Here is a 22,045-nt window from a genome sequence, read left to right on the forward strand (position 1 = left end):
TTCAATTTTTTCTGTAAAATAAAAAACACATTTTTCATTTTCACCAATAATTTTATTGATTTGGATATTTTGAGCATATCACCTGTTTCCCATGTGGTATAACATTGATTTTTCTCAGTTAATGTCTCAATTTGATCACTATAAACCTCAACTGGTCTACCAGACCATGAAGCATCGTCCAATGAGAAATCTCCAGCACGAAACTTCACAAACCACTTTTGACACAGTCAGTGACAGCATCTTCTCCATGCACTGCACAAATCCTAGTTTGCCTTCCAGTTGCACGTTTACCTTTCTTGAAATAATAAAGCATAATATGCCAAAAATGTTGTGTATTTTTTTCCATCTTCAGTTATTAAAATGGCTACACAAAAATTCACCAATTTCGATGTTTTTTGTTTTTTTTTTTAAAGGCACGCTGATAACAACAGCTGTCACAATACAACCTAACACAATTGTTCTGAATGAAGTTAAAGACTTAAGCACTACTAGAGCCATCTTATGGGGGGGAAAAAAAAACTTTCTGGTCAACCTCATACTTACTTAGGTTGTGGGTTCGATTTCTGGTTCAGGCGTGTACGGGAGGCAACCAGTTGATGTTCTGCTCTCACATGGATGTTTCTCTCTCCCTTCCCTTCTCTGTAAAAATTTAAAAAAGCAACGATTAAGCCAAAAAAGATGACAGTATCTTAAAGTAACTTAACCAAATTAACTTAGATTAGTTTTCCTCTCCCCACCTTTTAGACAAAAAAGTAACATGTATATCATCTTGGACCTTACTTTTCTCAATTAACATTATGTTGGAGTTAGACATATTCATGTATAGAGACCATTCTAATTTTTTGAAAAAAAATTGTGGTAGAATATACATAGCATAAATTTTACCATTTTAACCAATTTTAAGTCTGTAGCTCAGTGGCATTAAGTACATTCACATTGTTGTGCAACCAACACCATCATTCATCTTTCAGCACTCTTTGTCTTTCCAGTCTATAAAATACCAACTACCACCTTGAAATAGTTTGCACCCAGCGGAGGCCAGGAAATTATCCTTAACCAATATAAATATTTAATTTTCCTAGATTTTAAACCTATGCTGTTTTTTTGTTTTTTTTTTGTTTTTTTTTAGGTCCTAGCCATAAATATCCTGGGTCGTTTCTTATTGAACAATGACAAGAATATTAGGTAAAGCAACTGAAAAATGTCTTGTGTTTTGTTGTTATGAACTCAGTGTTTTTAAGAGTGACTTTGCTCAAAATCAGACATTTATTGAGTGATTTATCCAGAACGTCAACTGAGGAAACTCAGGCTTTCTATCTTTAGTTTGGTCTTGAAACTATTGCTTTGCAAAGAATTTGAGGATTTGCATCATGGCTTAGTTTTTATTCCTGTTTATATTTTAAATCAGGGGTCAGCATACTTTTACTGTAAAGGACCAGATGGTCAATATTTTAGGCTCTGTGGGATGTTGGGTCTCTGTGGCCATTACTCAACTGTACCTCTTGGCATGAAAACAGTCGTAGACTGAATATGATTGTTCTGATAAAAATTGGTTTACAAAACCAGATGGCAGAGGGCTGGATTTTTGTAGGTAGCCTATTGTTTGCTGACTCTTGCTCTAAATTAAGAAGAAGAACATAACATTTCTTATTGCAAATGTGGCATGTGTTTGTCAATTCCAGTTAGTTTTTAAAAGTAGATGATTATTATTTTTTATTTTGTAGTATATCCTGGTTGCCTTTTTTCCTCTTTTAATCTGGAGATAATTTCTTATCATGTTAAACTTGAAAAAAATGTGGAAATCATTATTGTGGTACCTGAATTATCTTCTTTTTCTAAAAGAATTTTTAAATACTTGGATCTTACACTCAGATTTTTGTATGAGTCTCAAATAAAAGCAGAGGAAATACAAGTGGTAAAATTGAAATAATTTCCTCTTGCATTTTGGGGCTAAGGCCTGAAAAGGCACACTAAATGCTTACTTTATTGTAGTGTTTGGACGAACTTGGAATAATCGAGTCAGTCACTTCTAGAAGTTTCAGTGGACTTTGACCATGAATGCAAATAGTCTAAATCCAAGGCTTCTCTTGGTTGCCACTGCTTTAGATATAGTGTCTCCTGTGCCTTTTAAAATGTAGTCATTGTCTGTCTTTTATATGTTTAAACATATATGCTTTCCCTTAGCCTTTAGGCATTTTTTGTAATTATTTAAGCAGAAGAAGAGTACCCTGAATTTTATATTTTAATTCTGTCTTCTGCAACTTTGTTTCATCCAGATACGTAGCTCTGACATCTTTGTTGAAGACTGTGCAGACAGATCATAATGCAGTACAGAGGCACAGAAGCACAATTGTGGACTGTTTAAAAGATTTGGATGTCTCAATAAAACGGTAACAGATTATTGATAATTTCTCTGCCTCCACTCCACCTGATAACTTTGTAATAGTTTTGAAAGAGAAAAATGTTGACGTTTATGTATCGTCGTCATTTTCACAGATGAATTCTCTGCCTATTAAATCCTTTTTTAGAAAGGATTTGCAGGGAGTTTAGGTCAATGAAGGAGGCCAGTACGGAATACTTACGTGTACACTGATGTCCTTGGTTCTTTGATAAATAAAACAGATAAAGATAAGCTGGGCAAAAGATAAAAGAGTACTGTGCTCTGTGTGTTGGAGGATGAAAATATGGAGTGATCCATCGGCAGAGTGTTTTATCACGATGCTGAAACTCAAACTGCTGACAGCACACATTTTCTCACAGTACTCAGCGCTCCAAGGTACTAGAGGCAGCCGTGTTTCTCAGAACAGTACATCTGGGAATGATGTTAGGCAGCAGGGAGCACTCTCAAAAGGCATACGTTTTTTCCTCCATGGAGTAACTGCTGGTTCTCTTGGAGGAATCGTAGGGGTTTGTGAAACCTAGCTATAGTTGGCCCCAGTGAACTTTTGGTTGTGCTTGTATGTTCAAATGCAGAACAAATTAGATTTGAAATGATCGCTGAAACCATTCACTTAACAAGCATTTATTCATACTGAGTTCCTTTTGTTTGCATAGAACTGGTACATAGTGCTTGGGCAATCTAAAGATAAGACCGAGACTCAGTAATAACAGCTTTTACTTAGTGCTTTGCAAAGGATCTATAAAACACCCTCTGGGTTCACTGAGCAAGCCATTGAGACTATGCAGTTACTTCTATCCTCAACAGATTAGTTAAAATACAGCCCCGAAGGAATCACATGACTTACTCTAAACCTTACCCCTTGTACAGGGGCAGACTTGGGAGTAGAAATCAGGCCTTCTGACTCCTATTTTGTTGTTTCTCGAAAGCTTATTACTGGGCTTTGCATTTCAGAAGTAAAACCTGTGTGTCTTTGGCAGGCTGTCTTGAATTCAGAGCTCAAACTCTGGACCCACGCTGCCTTACTGCAAATCTTGCCTCTGCCCTTAATAGACATGTTCTAGTTACGTAATCTAGTGCGTCAGTTGTCCCATATGTAAAATGCAGAGATATGAGAGTACCCACTTTATAGGGCTATGCAGGATTAAGTAAATTAATGTAAGTAAATACTTAAGCATTATATAAGAATTATCTATTACTGTATTTCTATAAGGATTGATTTTTTTATTGCTTGTAAATTAGCTAAGATAATAGTACTTTATACTTAAAATTGACGTTTTTAAAGGTATTTATATACCATGTTTAAAATTACTGATCAAGTATGAAAAGATGCATATGGTAACCTTATAACTTTTATAGGTTAAATATTTTCATTTTGTCTTGGTTGCCCAATTTGATAGGCAGTTATAGACACTTTTATTTGCCCTCATAACACATGCCCTTTTTTCCTTTTTGAGGTCCTCATTCTCTTTCAGTTTTTTTCCAGCTTTATTGAAATATAATTGACATATGTAAGTTTCAGGTGTATAATGCATTGATTTGACATAGTTGTATATTGCAAAACAATTAACATCTCCCCTTCTCCACCCCTCAGCCCTGGTAACCACTGGTCTAGTCTCTGTTCCTGTGTGTTTGGTTTTTTTTGCTTTCCCATTTAAGTGATGCACTACAATATTTGTTTTTCTCTAAGTTACTGCACCTAGTGTAATGCCCTCAGGGTTTGTTTTTATTCTGATTTTCCACATATCTTTTGATATTAACTGTTAACATCATCTTTGGACAGAAGTAGGTGTAATAAAAGAGTACGGTGACTATATATATTGCATTTTTAAGGAATAATGTAGAGAGATACTATCTTTGGATAATAATGTTGTTGCCTCTCCTTTTGAGCCTTTTAAGTATTTTAAATTTCAGCTTCATAGAATAGATTATTGAACCCATACTGCATTGTTGGTCAGTCATGTCTCTCTTAGGGATATTTGAAGAAAATGTTGAACGAAGATTCAAAATAGAAAAACTAACCTTGATAACTTTTGTTATCTTGCATACAAAGATTGGGATCATAGGATCATGAAAGGGAATTAACACATCTATCTGCCCGTGGGGTGGTATTAAGAGAGAATACACCTGGGTCTGTTTCATTTCCACAGTAAATATAACTGCTTTTTTTTTCTTTCTTAATTTTTTCCCCTGCAAGGCGTGCAATGGAATTGAGTTTTGCCCTGGTAAATGGGAATAATATACGAGGCATGATGAAGGAATTACTTTATTTTCTGGATTCATGTGAGCCAGAATTTAAAGCAGACTGTGCATCTGGAATCTTTCTTGCTGCAGAAAAGTAAGATTTAATTTTTACCTTTATTAATAAAAGATGCTTGGAACTTTTAAAAGCATCTTCAAAACATGGGGGAAGTGTAGACCTGTTTAAAACATGTGACATTTGTTTCAAGCTCCCAATTAGAAATTACTTTGAGAAGGCCATTATAGCGAGCATTTAAATATACTAAGACCCGCTCCTCTACCCCAAATACAACCTGTATAAAACCTGGGATTTATAATCTTCCTATAATCTGTTCTTTAACTTCTTATTTATGATGTCCTTTTTATGAGGATATAGAAAAGTTTCAGCAGCTAAATTATGGTTCTGTATAAGATTCTGGTAGTACAGTTATTTCTCTGCTCTCCACTGAATTCAAGGGAATAAGTTTCTAGTCCTGGCACTGCCTGGGTCTGAGAACAGTCCCTCTTCTTTCTTCTCTGTCCTCTCCTGCCATGATTTTCTGATTTGTTTTCTGAGATGGAGATGCATTGCTTAGCAAGTCCTATTCCAATATTATGTGAAACATGGGAGTTTGACAGTGTGCCATTTCGTCATCCTGTGAAATGGGTATTGCTGCTAGATTTGAAGGTAAATGTCTCCAAATAGAACCACTTAAAGACTGTAGGCAGGCTTTTTGAAAGTCACCGAGCACAGTATCATTTACAAGTTCCAGTTTTTAACCTTTATTTTCTTAGGTATGCACCTTCCAAACGGTGGCATATAGACACAATTATGCGTGTTCTGACAACGGTAAGTAGCTTTTCTTTTTAAAAAAAAAGATTGTCCATTTTTAAGATTTTATTTATTTATTTTAGAGAGAGAGGGGAATGGAGGGAGAAAGAGAGGGAGAGAAACGTGGATAGGCTGTCTCTCTCACGCCCCCGACCCAGGGAAGCGGCCGCCACCAAGGCTTGTGCCCTGACTGGGAATTGAACCAGTGACCTTTCGGTTCACAGGCCAAAGCTTGATTCACTGACCCACACCAGCCAGGGCTCAGTCTTGTAAATCATGTCTGCTCTCTGTCCAGTAATAGGAGATTGACCAAGGTGGGCTGATATTAAGCACAGATTTCACTGTATGTCCTGTGCAGCCTGGCTGTCATAATGCTCTGACAAGGCCAAGATTTAGTTTCTTCATGCGCTAAATAGCTTTACTTTGTTCCGTGGTTGCAAATAGTATCTCAGACTTCACTGGTCCAGAGGACGTAAAAAAGGCCAAGTAATAAAAAACGGTGGATAATAAAATACAAAATATTTCCTTTTCCTAGGACTAATGGTTGATTCTGTAATATTTATAAATTCTAGTCTTTAAAGGACAGTGTGATGTTTTAAATAAACTCAAGATTTTTAAATGTTATTCTTTTATTTCTTATTTCATATGCCCCCTTTGAGCTGTTAATGTACACTTCTCTCAGTATGTTCCAGAGTAACATGGCTACCATAGCTAGACCATAGGATTTTTATTTATTAAATCTTCAACCGAGGATATGTGTATTGATTTTAGAGAGAGAGGAAGTGGGGGATGGAGAGAGAGAGTGCGCGTGTAATAGAGACAAAGGGAGAGAGAGAGAGAAACATTGATGTGAGACAATAACATCAACTGGTTGCCTTTCATATGTGCCCAGACTGGGGATCAAACTCGTAACCTTTAGGTGTATGGGATGACACTCCAACCCAACTGAGCAACCCAGCCGGGACTAAACCATATGATTTTAACATTGGTTTTGGGGAGCTGTGGAAAGGGAGTTTGTTGTTACTCAGTTCCTAGTGAATATATTTCTTAAATTTTTGAAATCTTATACAGGGATGGGCAAAAGTAGGTTTATATTCATGAGTATACAAAACACAGAATTTATTGTTGTATTCACTCGTTCATTTATTTATTGTATCTATTTGTATTATTTGTCTTACTGTTGTTATTATTTGTATCCTTACTTATGATTTGTCTTAGGTAATGATGGCTAGTAATTTACTTTTGCCCACCCTTGTACCTTACCTGTCTTGTATAGAAAAAGTCTTTCCTGAATTTTTTTTAAAAGATTTTATTTATTTTTAGAGAGAGGGGAACAGAGGGAGAAAGAAAGGGAGAGAGACATCAGTGTGTGGTTGCCTTTCGTGCGCACCCAGTGGGGGACCTGGCCTGCAACCCAGGCATGTGCCCTGACTGGGAATCGCACTGTCAACCCTTTGGTTCACAGGCTGGTGCTCAATCCACTGAGCCACACCAGCAAGGGCTTGAAATTTTAAGTCTTTATATTTTCCTTTGATCAAAGAGGGGACTTTATTTTTTTATAAAATTAGAAAACTTAGAATATTCATTTAAATAAGTAAGACTTTGAATTTTGAGCTGCTCATGAACCTGAGAATTGGAGTCAACTTTATCTTTGAGAGTGTTTTTTAGTAGTCTCCTTTTTACTACAACCATCATAGCCAACGTTTGTTATCATTGCTGTGTGTTTCTAGGGGTAACTATCTGCGTTTCCTTTCAGGCAGGAAGCTATGTTCGTGATGATGCAGTCCCCAACTTGATCCAGTTAATAACCAATAGTGTGGAGATGCATGCCTATACTGTCCAGCGCTTATACAAAGCAATTCTTGGTGATTATTCTCAAGTAAGTACTTCATTTGCTCTTTTTGTCCTACTTGGGGGGTGGGGTGGATTACACTTTATTTTCCTTATATGTTCTTACTACTAACACTACATGTGCCTCAACTTTAACCTTTATGATTATATGACCTGTGATTTGCATTAATCTTTATAGGGGTTGAAATCCTTGACAAACAGTGACTTTCTTTTGACAGCAACCTTTGGTACAAGTAGCTGCATGGTGTATAGGTGAATATGGAGATCTTCTCATATCTGGCCAATGTGAAGAGGAAGAGCCTATTCAGGTACCCTTTGTCACTCTTGGTCAAGAGGGCGAAGTAGTGTTTTTGGTTATAAGAGGTGGTGTTTAAAAGGAGTTGAGGCTGATTCCTTGAAAACCTTTTAAAGAAGTAATACCAGAATTATATTTGGAAACCTGCCAATTTTTGAGGTGGAACTTATTGAGCCATTGCTGAGACTTAAAAAACCACCTTAGGACCCACTCCCCACCCTGTCAGGCTAGATTATATTGTTTCTCTTGCTCTGTAGTTGATTTAAGTAGAAGATATGAAACATATAGCCATGTTTTGTTTGCTCATTAAAGGACTGGCTGTAGGAGAAATTGTGGCAACATTACTTGAACTCTATAATAATTGTTTTTCTTCCTCTTCTTTGCCTCTTGAAGTTAAATATGCCTCTCAGCCCCTAAATGGGTATTTTCCACTTTTTTTTTTTTTTTTTTTTAACCTACCCCCTACCTGCTTCTGGTTGGTGGAACAGCTTGGGCAGTTATCCTGGCAAAGCCCATATTGTGTTAAAAGCTTTGGTAATGATTGTAGGAATGTTTTTCTGGTGGCATCCTATGACTTGATATCAGATTTAGATAATTACTTTTATAATGAACTGTACATTGCCTTTATTTTTTTATACTTAGGTAACAGAAGATGAAGTGTTGGATATTTTAGAAAGTGTCCTAATCTCTAATATGTCCGCCTCTGTAACACGAGGTTATGCCCTCACTGCCATTATGAAGCTTTCTACTCGATTCACCTGTACTGTAAAGTGAGTATGGAAAAAAGTAGGGTGAACAAGTTGTTTTGTAATTTTTAAAAACTTTTTATTATGGAAAATTTCAAGCAAAGGCAAAAGTAGAGAGAATGGTAAAATGAATTGCATATACCTATTACTCCGTAATAACAATTATCATTTTATGGTTAATCCTTATTTTATCTATACTTTGTTTTCTCTTACCCCGTCATCATAGTTTATTTTGAGCATAAAATTTATGTTTTTTTAAATCATATTTCTAATGCCCCCCTTTTTTTTTAAAGTTGAGAAGTTATTTCCCCATATAAGGGTTCTGGTATATTTATATATCCTCACCTGAGAACTTGCTTATTGATTTTAGAGAGAGATGAAGGGAGGGAGAAAGAGAAAGAGAGAAATATCGATGTGAGAGAGAAACACTGATCGGTTACCTCACTTACACATTCCAACCGGGGACCAAACCCACAACCTAGGCATGTATCGTGACCAGGAATTGAATCTGTGACTTTTCGGTTTATGGAAAAACACTCCAACCAACTGAGCCACACTGGCTAGGACTATTATAATGCTTTGAGATGTCTGGATAGGAAGAAAATTATGAGGATTGTGCTGTTTAACTCTTTAAATTCTGCTGTTTACTATTTTGAATAAAATTCAATTTTTGAATCAGGTTCCCAACCAAGCATATGTAAGGCAAACTTAAGACTTTCTGCTTTACTTTGTATGCAAGGGCTTGTGAAAATTTATATTTTTGATATAGTGTTTGAATTGTTAATCAGAAGAATTTGGTGTTAGATAATGACCCCCTTTTTAAGGAAATGATCTTATTTATTTATTTTTAGAGATAGGGGAAGGGAGGAAGAAAAAGAGGGAGAGAAATATTGATCTAAGAGAGAAACATCAGTTGGCTGCCTCTCCCACACCCCCAACCAGGGAGGGACCTGTCCTGCAACCCAGGCATATGCCCTGACTGGGAATTGATTCAATGACCTTTCAGTTCACAGGCCAGGTTGGCGCTCAGTCCACTGAGCCACACTAGCCAGGCCAATAATGAGTCTTTTTTGATAAAACTCTGATGCTATGCCCCTTTTGTTGGGGGCGGGGGGAGCTTATTTTAAAGTTGTTAAAGAAGAGTATAAGTTTCTTTTTATATAGTAAATAAGTAATTGATACCTTTTCCTAGCAGTTTTAGGGCATGGAATATTTAATAGACAAAATCTAGTATTACAATTACAGTAAGTATAATGGTGAATAATAGTGTTGAGGTTTATGTTGGATGAATGAAGGTAAAGGAAAGGTGTTTTGTTTTTGAAAGATTATATAAATTAAGGAAAGGTGAGTATTTAAAAATTTTAAATTTTAGAGGACTCTGGTTTAAACATTATATTCTGTTTGTTTATGAACTTTCTTTTGGGTATTTGAATTTGTTTGTTATTTTATCCCAAAGCCGAATAAAGAAAGTGGTGTCCATCTATGGAAGCAGCATTGATGTGGAACTCCAGCAGAGGGCAGTAGAATATAATGCACTTTTTAAGAAATACGACCATATGAGGTAAGTGAAAGAAAGTAAGGAATGCGTGTGCTTAGCATCCCACACAAATTGTCATTATAATCCATAAAAGAGACTCATTCCTTATGCTTTATTAACTGAACTTCACACCCTATTGAGTTCTAATTGCTAGACTGGTTCTGTTTGGTTCATCTGTTTGGCCTAGCTTCTAAACAAGTGTTAATTGGTCTTTCATTCCCCTTCTCCCCTTTCTTTTGGTATGGAAAGTTAGCTTCATTTTCCATTTTATTAAGTTTAAGAAGTGAGAGTTATATTTTCTCTATAGAATCTTGTTCATTACTATTAACACTTTGGTACATGTCATCTTTCTTAACCCTTCCGTTATGCAGTATCTTCTTAATTGGAGCCTGTTACTATCAACTGATTTCCCTCCCTCCCATTTCAGTTTCTCTACTGCTGAAAAATCTGTATCTCTTGGGATTTGGGTAGACAGTTTGTCCATTCAAGGTTTATTGCCCACCCTTAATCCAGCCAGGAATTTCGATCATGGATTCTTATAATCCACCTTTTATTTTAGTGTATGTGTTGGGTGGGGAGAGGAGGTGGCTCTTCGTGTTTGACTCCAGTATACTTACAGGGATTGTTTTGGGTAGAGAATGTAGGTTAACTGCCTGGAATTTAACCACTTCAGAATTTTTTCAGGTCTGCCCTGCTTGAGAGAATGCCTGTCATGGAAAAAGTGACCACAAATGGCCCTACTGAGATTGTACAGACAAATGGAGAGACAGAACCAGCTCCGCTAGAGACCAAACCACCACCCTCTGCGCCACAGCCTACCAGCCAGGTAGCTTTTCGTTAGCTTATCTGGGGACACTAATGCTCTTATAGCTCCTTATAACCCATCTTTTAGCAGAGTCCCTTCAATGTTGATTGAGGATTCTCTTCCTTATTTTTAAATGTTTAAAGAGCTTTTGCGTTAGATGTAGATTAGGTAAATGACTATTAAGTTGAGATATTATTTTCTTATATAGGCAAATGATTTATTGGATTTGTTGGGAGGAAATGACATAACACCTGTTATTCCAACTGCACCTACAAGCAAACCAGCTTCTGCTGGTGGAGAACTTCTTGATTTGCTGGGAGACATCAACCTTACAGGTGAGACCAGAGTGGAATTATTTAATGCTGAGATAGGGGATAAAGACCTTGGGGTAAAACTACACTGAACATAGACTTTCTAGCACATAAATCATTTGAAGATGGGCAAGGCTAAGTCAGAAACAAGACTAGAATATTCACGGCATCTGTGATGTAAGCTGCCATGCTAATGCTCTAGAGCAGCAACCGTAGCTCTCCAGTGTGAATAAATCAAAATCATAACTGTTTTTTTTGTCAGATCTGCAAAATATATTTTTTGTTGTGCTGCAGAATTTTAGTAGTTTATGTGTGCCATGAAATGAAAAATGTTGAAAATTGCTGCTCTAGAGAATAGGGGTTCCTTAAAGTCCAGTTTTTAATTCGGGGAAAATAAATTACTTGTAGTATTTTAAGATTTTCCAGCTGGAAAAGTATATATCTCAAGTCACTTTTCTTTTAGTTTAGTGTCCCAAACATCATGTTTTCTTTTTTTCTTTTATCTTCATTGATTTTAGAGAGAGCAGAAAGGAAGGAGAGAAAGAGAGAAAGAAAGAGAAACGTCGATTGGTTGATTGGTTGCCTCACATACATCCCCTGACCGGGACAAAACCCACAGCTTAAGCATGTGCCCTGACCAGGAACAAACCATCAACCTTTCGCTTTGTGGGGCACTGGCCAGGGCCCCAAGACATTACTTTTTCTAGGTTTCTTTCTACTCATGGTTAGTTTTTAAGAGCTGTGGCCATTTGTGGAGAGTAAAGAGCTAGCTGTTAACCTACTGTCTTCCTCCCTCCCAATCGCCACTCCTTTTTCCCTATTAATAAAGCAATGAAAAGAAAAAAAACATCCATGATTATAATATTCAAATATAACTTTCATTTGGGAATATTTTTTCTCATCTTTGTTTTAGTAGTAGGCATTTGTAATTGATGTATTTGAATGATATTACGAACCCCTAAGCCTAAGAGTTTCACTGTGGAATATATAGTGTTTGTCCTAAGTGACTTCTTTAAAAGTGTGATGGAGAGTTCTATTTAGCGTACATGACCTCAAGTAGAAGACAGTCATAGAATAAGGATGTTGGATGGTCATCTAGACTGGCTATCGCAGGCTAAATTAATGTTTTCTAATATAACAGCCTCCCAGAGCTTATAGTTTATATGTGTCTTAACAAAATTTCAAGCTGTTACTTCTCATGTACTTTTGAGTCATTCACAAATAGTCAATTTTAAATCCTCAGATACCAAATCTATACTGGATATATGGAAAGGTAAAGATGATCTTATAGTTTAAACATAGTGTATAGGTGATATACTTTGTTACATATTAACATTTCCATGTTAGTACATAGTCTTTACAATTATAATTTTAAATGGTTGTCTAGTATTTCATCAAGAAATTTGTACCATTGTGTATTGAATTCCTTACTAATGTTTGTTTCCAGATTTTTCTTCAACAAACATTACATTAATTTGTGTTTATTTTGGATTACTTTCTTTTATTTCGTCCTTCTGAATCTGTTTAAAATAAGGATGATAAATACTTAACCTCAGAGGGTATTTGTGAGGAATGATTACTTATTGAGTGCATTCATGACTTAGTGGTCACTTGGTAGACGTTATTTACCTTATCCTCAATGTGTATGGCCACCAGTTTCATTGTACAGTCCTAAGTATTGTATTCTATCATCTTTTAAAAACCCTAGAAATTGGAAATTGGTCTTATTATTTTGTTAATGACAAGTTTTTCAATCACAGGGACTGTTTCACGTATATCCACCTGTTTGCATTCTACATGAATTTCATTTTTCCACATTCCTTTTGTATCCTTAACTCATTTATTATGGAGTCTTAATGTTTTGTTTTTATTCTTATTTGTTTTCCCAGTGTTACATGAAAAAACAAAATGATAGAGTTAAAAAGCCTAGATTTTCCTTTATTTATTCATAATGTTTTAAACACATTTTCCCATTGTTGAGTTCCAGATTCTTTAAGCCATCATTACAGTTGTATCCTAATGTACAATAATGTAAATTAATAAATAAATTTAGTGTGCTTTTAGAGGAATTGACGCAGTAAGTTTCTGTTGTTTTCCAAAACTGCCTATTGTACATATAGAGGAGAGAAAAAAGCTAAAATTTAAGTGACTTTGGGACCCATGTATTACCTGTGTATCTTGAGTAGCCTCTGATTTTCCATGGGAACACATTTCTAAAATTGTTTTGGAAATGGGAATTGTGAGAAAATTACTAATTAGATGTATGTAAACTAGAAGAACCGTATGACTGTGTACTTCGTTGGCAGTCTGCTTGACCGCACGTTCTGCAGTGTCATCTTTGTTTTTAGCTTCTTGTGCTTTGCTTAGTCATCTGTATTCCTGTAGTCATCTGTATTTCTACCTTCCTTGCTAATTTTTAGAACGTTTTTTCCCTTAGTGTACTTGAGTGTTTTTTTAAAAAGATATTTCCCCTTCCTTTATTTATTTTTATTTTGTTAATGCTTTTTAAAAAGCTGTATTTTCAGTTAATTTCATAAGTAATTTGAAATTTGTTTAAATATAAAATGCATTCTCTTTATTTTGCTCAATTTTCTTATGCATCTTAGAATTCTGATTTCTCTCAGTTCATGGTCATGTCCTACCACTTGCCCTCAACTGTATAATCCTCACTGTTCTTATTTGGAAGGATCAAGTAAAATGATAATTTGGTAATTTCTTCCCTCCGCTTCACGTCACCCTCTCTAGGTTGTGTGTGTGTGTGTGTGTGTTAAATTTTTATTATGCATTATTTAGCATCTATAAAATTTGATTAACGCCTTGATCTATTTAGCTTGTAAAATAAAATATTATTATGAGAGTTGCCATTCCCTTTATATTTCCCTCCCATCTCCTTCCCTCTTGGTCCCAGAGGTAACTACTGTCTGTCCTAAAGCAGTGTTTAGTTTTGGTGTTTACCATTTCTGTATATTTCTTAATGATAGTGTTTGTATTGTTTTGCCAGTTTTTACCTTTTTTAGAAATGACATCCAACTCAATGCGTCCTTTTGCACTTTGCTTTTTTCATGAACACTGTTTCTGTGAGACTAATCTATGAATAATTCATGTTGAGTGTCAGTTGACCCTTGAACAACATGGGTTTGAACTGCATTGGTCAACTTATAAGTGGGTTTTTTTCAGTTGACCCTTGTAATTCAAACCGGGGGTGTTCAAAGGTCAGCTCCTTCATTGGGAATCCTCCTGTGTGGGAGTCCGACTGTAGTCATACATAGATTTTCGACTGTATGGATGGTTGGCGCTCCTAACCCACCATATTATTCAAGGGTCAACTGTATTTCTAGTGCATTGATATTTTTACTGTTGTGTATGTATAGTGTTTAATTTTATCAATATACCACAATTTACTTATCCATTATCTTGTTGCCAGTATTTCATTCACAGTTAGAAACTATCTTGCTATGCACATTTCTTGTACCTGTTTTTCTGGGTACATATCTAAGACGTAATCACAAGCATTCATGAGAAAGGCACTGCTTCTCAAATGGAGGAGGTTTTGCCCACCAGGGGTTGGCATATATTTTTGGTTGTCACAACTGAAGGATGCTACTGTCATTTAATGGGTGAAAGCCAGAGGTGCTGATAAACACCCTACAATGCACAAGACAGCATCCCCCATAACAAAGAATTCTCTAGCTTAAAATTTCATTACTTTTGAGGTTGAGGAACTTTAGTTTAGGGATATACTCAGGTTCAACTCTAGTGTTGCTGAATTGTCTCTAGTTTGGTTGTGCCTATTTTCTAACAGTATGACATGTTAGAAATCCCCATTGCTACATATTCTTATTAGTATCTGGTATTATCAAATGTTGAAATTTTCACCACTGTACCGGATGTGAAATATATCTCAATGTGGCTTTAAATTCCATTTCCCTCATTACTGGTACCGATTGAGCATCTTTTTCCATAAGATACCCTTTTCATTCAGGTTCCCACTTTTGGGAATGGCTTGTTGTATCTTATCACTTTTAAATTGGGTTATTTTATTTTATTTCTTACTGACTTGTAGGAAGATGTAGTTCTGAAATGAATCGATTTGTTATGTTGTAGCAAGCATTTTTCTCTTGCCTGTGTCCTTAACTTGAGATCATAATATTTTTCTCCTATATTTTCTTGGTCAGTTTTGTCATGCTGGGTAACATTGACTTAATGTTGGACCATTTCCTTTAGGTGCTCCAGCTGCTGCTCCTGCCCCTGCCTCAGTCCCACAGATATCCCAGCCTCCCTTCCTGTTGGATGGGCTTTCGTCACAGCCTCTTTTCAATGATATCACTACAGGTAAACTTACGGATGTTTTTATCACTAAAGCAATAAGAAATAGTTATTGAAGAAAATAAGTAATAATTCTGTAAGTATCAGGTTGACTGCAATTTGGCTGATCTTCCTGTACTTTTCCAGGCATCCCCTCCATCACAGCATACAGTAAGAATGGCTTGAAAATAGAATTTACCTTTGAACGGTCAAACACCAACCCCAGTGTCACAGTGATAACGATACAGGCCTCCAACAGCACAGAGCTGGACATGACGGACTTTGTTTTCCAGGCTGCAGTACCAAAGGTACTACAGTGTCTTCTTAGCCTTTTTGAATAAAGATTGACTGACTTCTTTACAAAAATGCATTTCGTAAGGGACATATTTTGATGGTTAGAGATTAAACTGCATTACTGCATTAGTAGATTTAGCCCGATCTAATAATAATGTAACTATTATGGTTAATTGAAGCATGTTATTTTAATATTTTTTACTTGGTCATAAATATTCTTAAAGTTAGTATTTATTGTAGGATAAAGAAAGGACATTCTAGTAGTGAGAGCAGAATTCTGTAAGGTGGTCTGTTAGTGATCAGGGCATTGGAGATAAGTTGGGGCAATATAATGGTGAAGACCTAAAAATCACAAATTGTAACCCAGAATTAAAGTTAATTGAGATGAAGGACTTTATTTGGTATTCTCTTGTAGAGAATTAAAAGTTCTCATCTCTTGATATATAAGTGAGAGAAACATTCCTCTGTTAGTATTTAGTTTACTATTGATATAGTGACTATATGCTTTGTCATTGAAGTTATGTTTCTACCAAATCTGTTTAAAAAGTGTTTATGTTCATCTTTGAATAATGAAGTGTTTTTCCTATTTTTTCTTTTTTTCCCCCCACTATCAGTTGACATTCAGTATTATATTGGTTTCAGGTGTACAGCATAGTGGTTAGACATATAATTTGCTACGTGATCCCAGGATAAGTCTGGCATCATACATATTTATTACAGTATTTTTGACTGTATTTCCTGTGTTGCACTTTACATCTCCATGACTATTTTCTAACTGCCAGTTTGTACTTTAGAAAAGTTTTGAATGAAGAAAAATTTAGAATGAGGAGTGAGCAGAATTTTTCTGTAAAAGACAAACTAGTATTTTAGGCCGTATCTACTCCATTCTGCTGTAAGAGTGGAAAAACAGCCACAGACGGGATGTGAGTGAAGGAGAGTGGCTGTGTTCCAATAAAACATTGCTTACAGAAACAGGTGTGTTCATTCTTGGCCGTGGGCCATAGTTTGCCAGCCCCTAGTTTAGACTAAGCTAATCTAATTTTTACAGTGATATATGAAGCATGATGTTCAGACCACACATTTTTTTGAAATTTAAGTTCTTTTATTTGTGATTACTGCTGATTTTGCAGTCTCCTTTACTTGAATTTTTTGGAGCCAGAATAATGTAGATGTTTTAGAAGCACTAAAGTGGTTTCTGTACTAGTTATAAGACATTAAGCAAGTTGCTTAACCTCCATGCCTCAGTTTCTTTATTTGCAAAGAGGGGTGGTGTTGAGGATCTCTACTTCAGGAGGAATAAGCGAGTGTTATGTTCTAGGTACTGTTTTAAGCACTTTTCATGTGTTCAGTGCTCAGTAAATGTTAGCTACTGCAACTTAGGGTTTTATATTTGTTACTTGTCTCTGCTCTTAAAACATTGCCTTATTCTTCGTGCTGTACTGTACAATGCCTGTTTACATAACATGATGTATCTTGAACTTCAAAATGTTATATTACGTAGATTCTGTGATAAGTTTTTATTTTTTATTATCTCTGAAATTGAGATACATTTTAAAATTGATAATCTTGTCATAGTTTAATTGGCAGCCTGTTTTCTTTCTCAGTGGTATATAAAATAATGGTGTGAATTATAATCAGTGGCATCTTACATTTAAATAAATTAATACTATTTTAGCTTACATAATTTATCTTGACAATAAGAGTTATGAATAAGACCCAAAATAATAAACCTGTGAATTGAGATTAAATCTCTACTCTTAAAATGTTTGACTTCAGAGAAGACTAGGTAGACTTTCCTCCCACTTCTCTCTTTCCTCTCTGTAGCCCTTCTCTCTCTCTCTCTCTCTCTCTCTCTCTCTCTCTCTCTCTCTCTCTGTCTCTCCCTTCCTCCCTCTCTCCCCCTCCCCCACCCCCCACTCCCTCCTCTCTTCTCTCTTTCTCCTTCTCTTTCCCTCTGTCTACTCTCTTCTTAATATTTTAGAAGACTGAACTTTCAGGAAAAATATTTTTTTAATTCTAGTATGTAGAATAGCTATATACATACTAGATTGTGCTAGCAATATGGTTTACCTGTGTTGCTCATAGTACTTTCATCTCTGTTCCCTGTAAATAAACAAAGAAAACCTATCAGCATGCAACAGATTACGGCTTTTAATTTTTCCAGGTCTTTTGTTGTATAGGCTAATTCTGTATGCAGTTTCTCTGTTAGGACCTTGTGTCCCCAATGGAGAGATCCATTAACAAGCTGGCTCTTCCAGTCTTCCAGCCTTTCCTTGACCTCTGTCAGGTAGGAGAGTAGACCTTGACATGGTCCAGATTATGCAGGCTTTAGAAAGCAAAAGTTCAAGTCTCTGAATCCTAGCGGGTAGTTAGTGATTGTATGCTGGCTTGTTTTTTTTAGAAAGCTTTTCATTTCTTCGTAGCTTTTTTTAGCCACAGGCACCTGTTGTTTTACCTGCATAGTTGATCAGTTACTTTTAAGTGAGGTTGCCAGAACAAGAATGGGTCACCTTTTGGAAACTTGTATGATAAAATTCTTTCTGCCAGGAAGGGAAGAGTGGCTCATTGCTAGTTTTCATGATCAAAGGCCTAACAATGGGGTTTTATAAACTGTGAAGTGATAGTCCACCCAGCATATTATGAATTGCTGACATCTGGAAAACAAGTAGAAAGTCGTGGTAGTAGGTAAATCTGTTACATGAACCATCATCTGGGTGTCTGACGTTTTTCTGTATTGCCTCCTCTGACATTGTATTAAGCGTGTACTTTTTCTGAAGAGTGCCCTTTGTTCTCCCCAGACATTCCAGCTGCAGCTTCTGTCTCCTAGCAGCAGCGTTGTCCCAGCATTTAATACGGGGACCATCACACAAGTCATTAAAGTTCTGAACCCACAGAAGGTGAGTGCCACATTTGAAGACAATATCTGAGGAAGGTGTAAGCATATTTCTGGAAATAAATTCTGCTTTGTTTCTATGGGTTTTTTGATTCATAGTCAGAAGAAATCTGTGAAAATGTCTGGTCTAACCTTGTTCTTTCATAGATAATAAACAGAGCCCAGACATATTAAATGATTTAGTGGCACCTTATCAAAATGCAGCTTTAAAAAAATTCTTTATTTAGAGGCTTAAAGGTATACTTTTTGCAAGGGGGGAAGCTTAGATATTCTTTTCTTTACACACTGCAGTCTGGGGTAAGAGCATCTGTTGAACCAAATATTCACATTTCATGTAATTGTTTAAGTTGCATAGCAAAAGTGGAGACATTTTATTGAAGCAGCCAATTAAAAAATAGCTTTAGAAATGAAAATCAAGCAATATTTTTATTATATCTTTTCAAAGAAGTAAATTGACTCCACTTAATACTAATCAATTGACTAGTTTTCAGTTTTTGGAAATGATTCAGAGCACTTCTTCACCTTGGAAGATTTCTAGTAGTGCCTCATAAATTCCAGTATTTCTTTCTTTAACCCTTTGAGTGCCAACATCGCTGTGAGCGATGCTGACAAATTTTCCCAAAAGTGCCATTGTTGCTCCCAGTGACTCTTTTTCCGATGGCTATAAATGTAAACAACAATGGAATAATTCGTATTTTATGTTTTGTTCTCTTTTTTTTTGTACCTCAGGTTGTATATTGATACAACATTTTCTCATGTTGATCCAAAATTTGAATTTTTACGCTTGTTCAAATACTGACATTTATTCTGTTATAATTTTTACTTACATTTTAAACAATCCTTTTAATTTCATTTATCTTTGCAATAATTGTTGAAACTATTCAGTGTGCATGATAAGGAAGCTTTTGCTAATGGACATTTTCATTGCTTCACGATATAGCGTTAGCATTTTGTTCATAAACTTTTCACTGTTGATATCTATTGATATATGTCTCTAGTGTGAATGCTGTTCATGTTCATTTTTTTTTGTACGTTATGCGGGTTTTTTTTCAAAAATTTATGCAATATTTGGCATACTTCTTGCTTGTTATCCATGTTGCTATTTGTTTTTTCAAATTATAACCATAGGTTTTATATTATGCCATGTATTATACTTGAAAAGCCATGAAGAAAGAATTTATTTTTTAAAAAATAATTGTTATAATAAAATAATTTTAATGCAATAATTTTTTTGCTAAATTGCGTCAAAGAACGCTGCTTACAAAAGAAGAGTGTATTTACTATAGGTCGTGAAATTTTCAGCAAATTATTATGAATAATAATGTTTTTACAGATATTTTTCATAAACTGCATTTCTCAGCAAAATAGCCTGGCATTGCTCACATGAATTTTAGCAATTACGCATGGCACTCAAGGGGTTAAATTGAATTTATTGGGGTGCATTGGTTAATAAGATTATATAGGTTTCAGATATACAATTCTATAATACATCATCTGTGTATTGTACTGTGCGTTCACCACCCCAAGTCAAGTCTCCTTCCATCACCATTTATTTATCCCCCTTAATACCAGTGTGATTTCATCCTTTTGTAACACTTGTCTTTTTTCTGTTCACTGTATTTTAAGTGAATACACAATTACAAATTCCTTTGATTATCTGATACATAGAATAAAAATTTTCTTAGTGTGCTAATACTTGAAATGCCACATAAAGTGAAATGTACTTACAATTGAGTTTTCTTAAAACTGCTGCTATTACCTGTAAGTTAACTCTTTTTTGTTTCTCCTTTATGCTTTGAGTATGAAACAGGTTTATGTTTTCATTTTCTGTAGGTTTTGCAGTCAAAGCAACAGTATATCTAAATGTAGAGCGGAAAATGAATGTATATTTACCCCAATTTTCTAGAAACTTAGATACAAGGGTTGAATCTTTTTGAAAAGCACTTAGCAGATGTTACCATGGAAGTGCTCCCGAGTGGCTCTGTCCTGTTAATGTAGTTCTAGGAGTGAAGCCAGCGATGTATCCCGGAGACGCGTCCCCTCCGCCTGACTGCAGGACACTAGCTCTGTGGCTCATTGCTAGAGTACTAGGTGGCTTTTGTTGTTGTTGTTTACCTGTGGGTCATTTTTAAGAGACAACTTTGCTTTAAAATAATTTGTTTTCCCTAAGATTAAAAGTGTATTGGTGGACTGGAAAGATTCTAGAGACTTATTTCAATGCATAATCTGTGATTCCCTTTTCTCACAGCAACAGCTGCGAATGCGGATCAAGCTCACGTATAATCACAAGGGCTCAGCAATGCAAGATCTAGCAGAGGTGAACAACTTTCCCCCTCAGTCCTGGCAATGAGGGTCCAGCACCGTTCTCATTCTTACCCACTCAATCAAAGGAACTCTGGGAAGGAGGTTGTGATCGCTGGCAAGTCCCCCCCAACTATACCACGGGCATGAGGAGCTGAAGAGAGCTATTGAGGAGGATTTTCCTAAAGTTATTGCTGACCTTGAGGCATTGTTAAAGACTCATCTCCTCTCCTCCACTGTTGAGGCTGGCTGCTTCTGGAGGCGAGTCCGCGCTCTTCCTCCTCTTCCCTCCTTCTGCACTTCTCTACCCCTCCCACAGTTACAGCCAGAGTCAACATTCCCCGGGCCCCTGAGGGAAAAGCAGCTGGTCTGGAGGAGAGAACTGGAATCCATGGCAAGAAAACACTCGCTCTGTCTTCGCAGCAAAGAGTTGCCCCTTCTTTCTACTGTGTTTCTCTGTGAACTGGGCGAGGTGGGATGTTTATTCCTCACTAGCTGGGTCACCATCTTCAGGCGTTTTTTTACATCTGGCATTCAGAACGGAAATGTAACAATGGACATTAGGGAGCCCTGCCTTTTTCTACTGGTTCCCCCGATGTTTGAAAGAGGCATTAGGCTCCTGGTAGCCTTTTCTGTGCATTGCTGTATACACACAGACACACACACGTACGTATGTTTGTTATCAAGAACTGGTCAGACTTTGAGAGGTTATTTGTAAACACTGGACAGATGCAGTTAAAAAGAGCTTTTGTTGAGATTTGGCATGAAGGATATGGTGCTCTATTTGTAATAGAAACTCCCAAGGCTCTTCCAGCTCCCCTTTCTCTCCATTCATGAGCTATAGTCATGAACACTCTCCATCATTTTCAAAATTGGTTCCCCTTAAAGTGTAAGGTTGACAACTTCTAAAAGATACTATACATAAAGTTACTAATGCCCCTGATCCCACCACAACTTTGAAAGTTTCTCTTCAGCTCGTAACTTGTCTGATGAACTCTGGTAAATGGGCGGAAAGAGGAGTTTACCACTTCTGGAGATCAGGCTCCTTAACAAAAGCACCTTTGCCCATAGGAAGAGTGAGTATCAGACTTATCCTAGAGCATATTGGAGTCATCTTCCACAACTCCACATCTCCCTTTTTATTTCCTCAACCTGGCTTTGACCTTGGCATTCCGTTTGAATTCCTTCTTCTAACTGGAACATTTGTGTTGTATCTGTAACACTGGCACTGAAATAAAGACCACACGGTTAAAGAAA

At 36.3% G+C, this 22,045-nt stretch overlaps 1 protein-coding gene and 1 non-coding gene across 4 annotated transcripts in view; both read left to right on the plus strand.

Annotated features, from left to right (window-relative positions):
- The window catches only part of AP1G1 (adaptor related protein complex 1 subunit gamma 1), a 67,653-nt gene extending 45,608 nt beyond the window's left edge, over window positions 1-22,045 (plus strand). For all 3 annotated transcript variants that reach the window (XM_090261435.1, XM_090261436.1, XM_090261434.1), the window contains 14 exons: window positions 1,130-1,185; window positions 2,277-2,390; window positions 4,596-4,736; window positions 5,414-5,468; window positions 7,207-7,329; window positions 7,520-7,609; window positions 8,239-8,366; window positions 9,799-9,903; window positions 10,564-10,705; window positions 10,893-11,019; window positions 15,220-15,327; window positions 15,448-15,608; window positions 18,393-18,491; window positions 20,736-22,045. In XM_090261435.1, the coding sequence (XP_090117561.1) occupies window positions 1,130-1,185; window positions 2,277-2,390; window positions 4,596-4,736; window positions 5,414-5,468; window positions 7,207-7,329; window positions 7,520-7,609; window positions 8,239-8,366; window positions 9,799-9,903; window positions 10,564-10,705; window positions 10,893-11,019; window positions 15,220-15,327; window positions 15,448-15,608; window positions 18,393-18,491; window positions 20,736-20,837 (1,551 nt within the window). In that variant the 3' untranslated portion in view covers window positions 20,838-22,045. The remainder of the gene's footprint in view (window positions 1-1,129; window positions 1,186-2,276; window positions 2,391-4,595; window positions 4,737-5,413; window positions 5,469-7,206; window positions 7,330-7,519; window positions 7,610-8,238; window positions 8,367-9,798; window positions 9,904-10,563; window positions 10,706-10,892; window positions 11,020-15,219; window positions 15,328-15,447; window positions 15,609-18,392; window positions 18,492-20,735) is intronic.
- Window positions 2,664-2,749, plus strand: LOC149994169 (small nucleolar RNA SNORD71). Its single transcript, XR_016507949.1, has one exon. It is a non-coding gene; the product is annotated as a small nucleolar RNA SNORD71 (small nucleolar RNA).

Source organism: Furipterus horrens, unplaced genomic scaffold (genome assembly GCF_987537825.1).
Source record: "Furipterus horrens unplaced genomic scaffold, mFurHor1.1.pri manual_scaffold_13, whole genome shotgun sequence".
Classification (NCBI taxonomy): Eukaryota; Metazoa; Chordata; class Mammalia; order Chiroptera; family Furipteridae; genus Furipterus; species Furipterus horrens.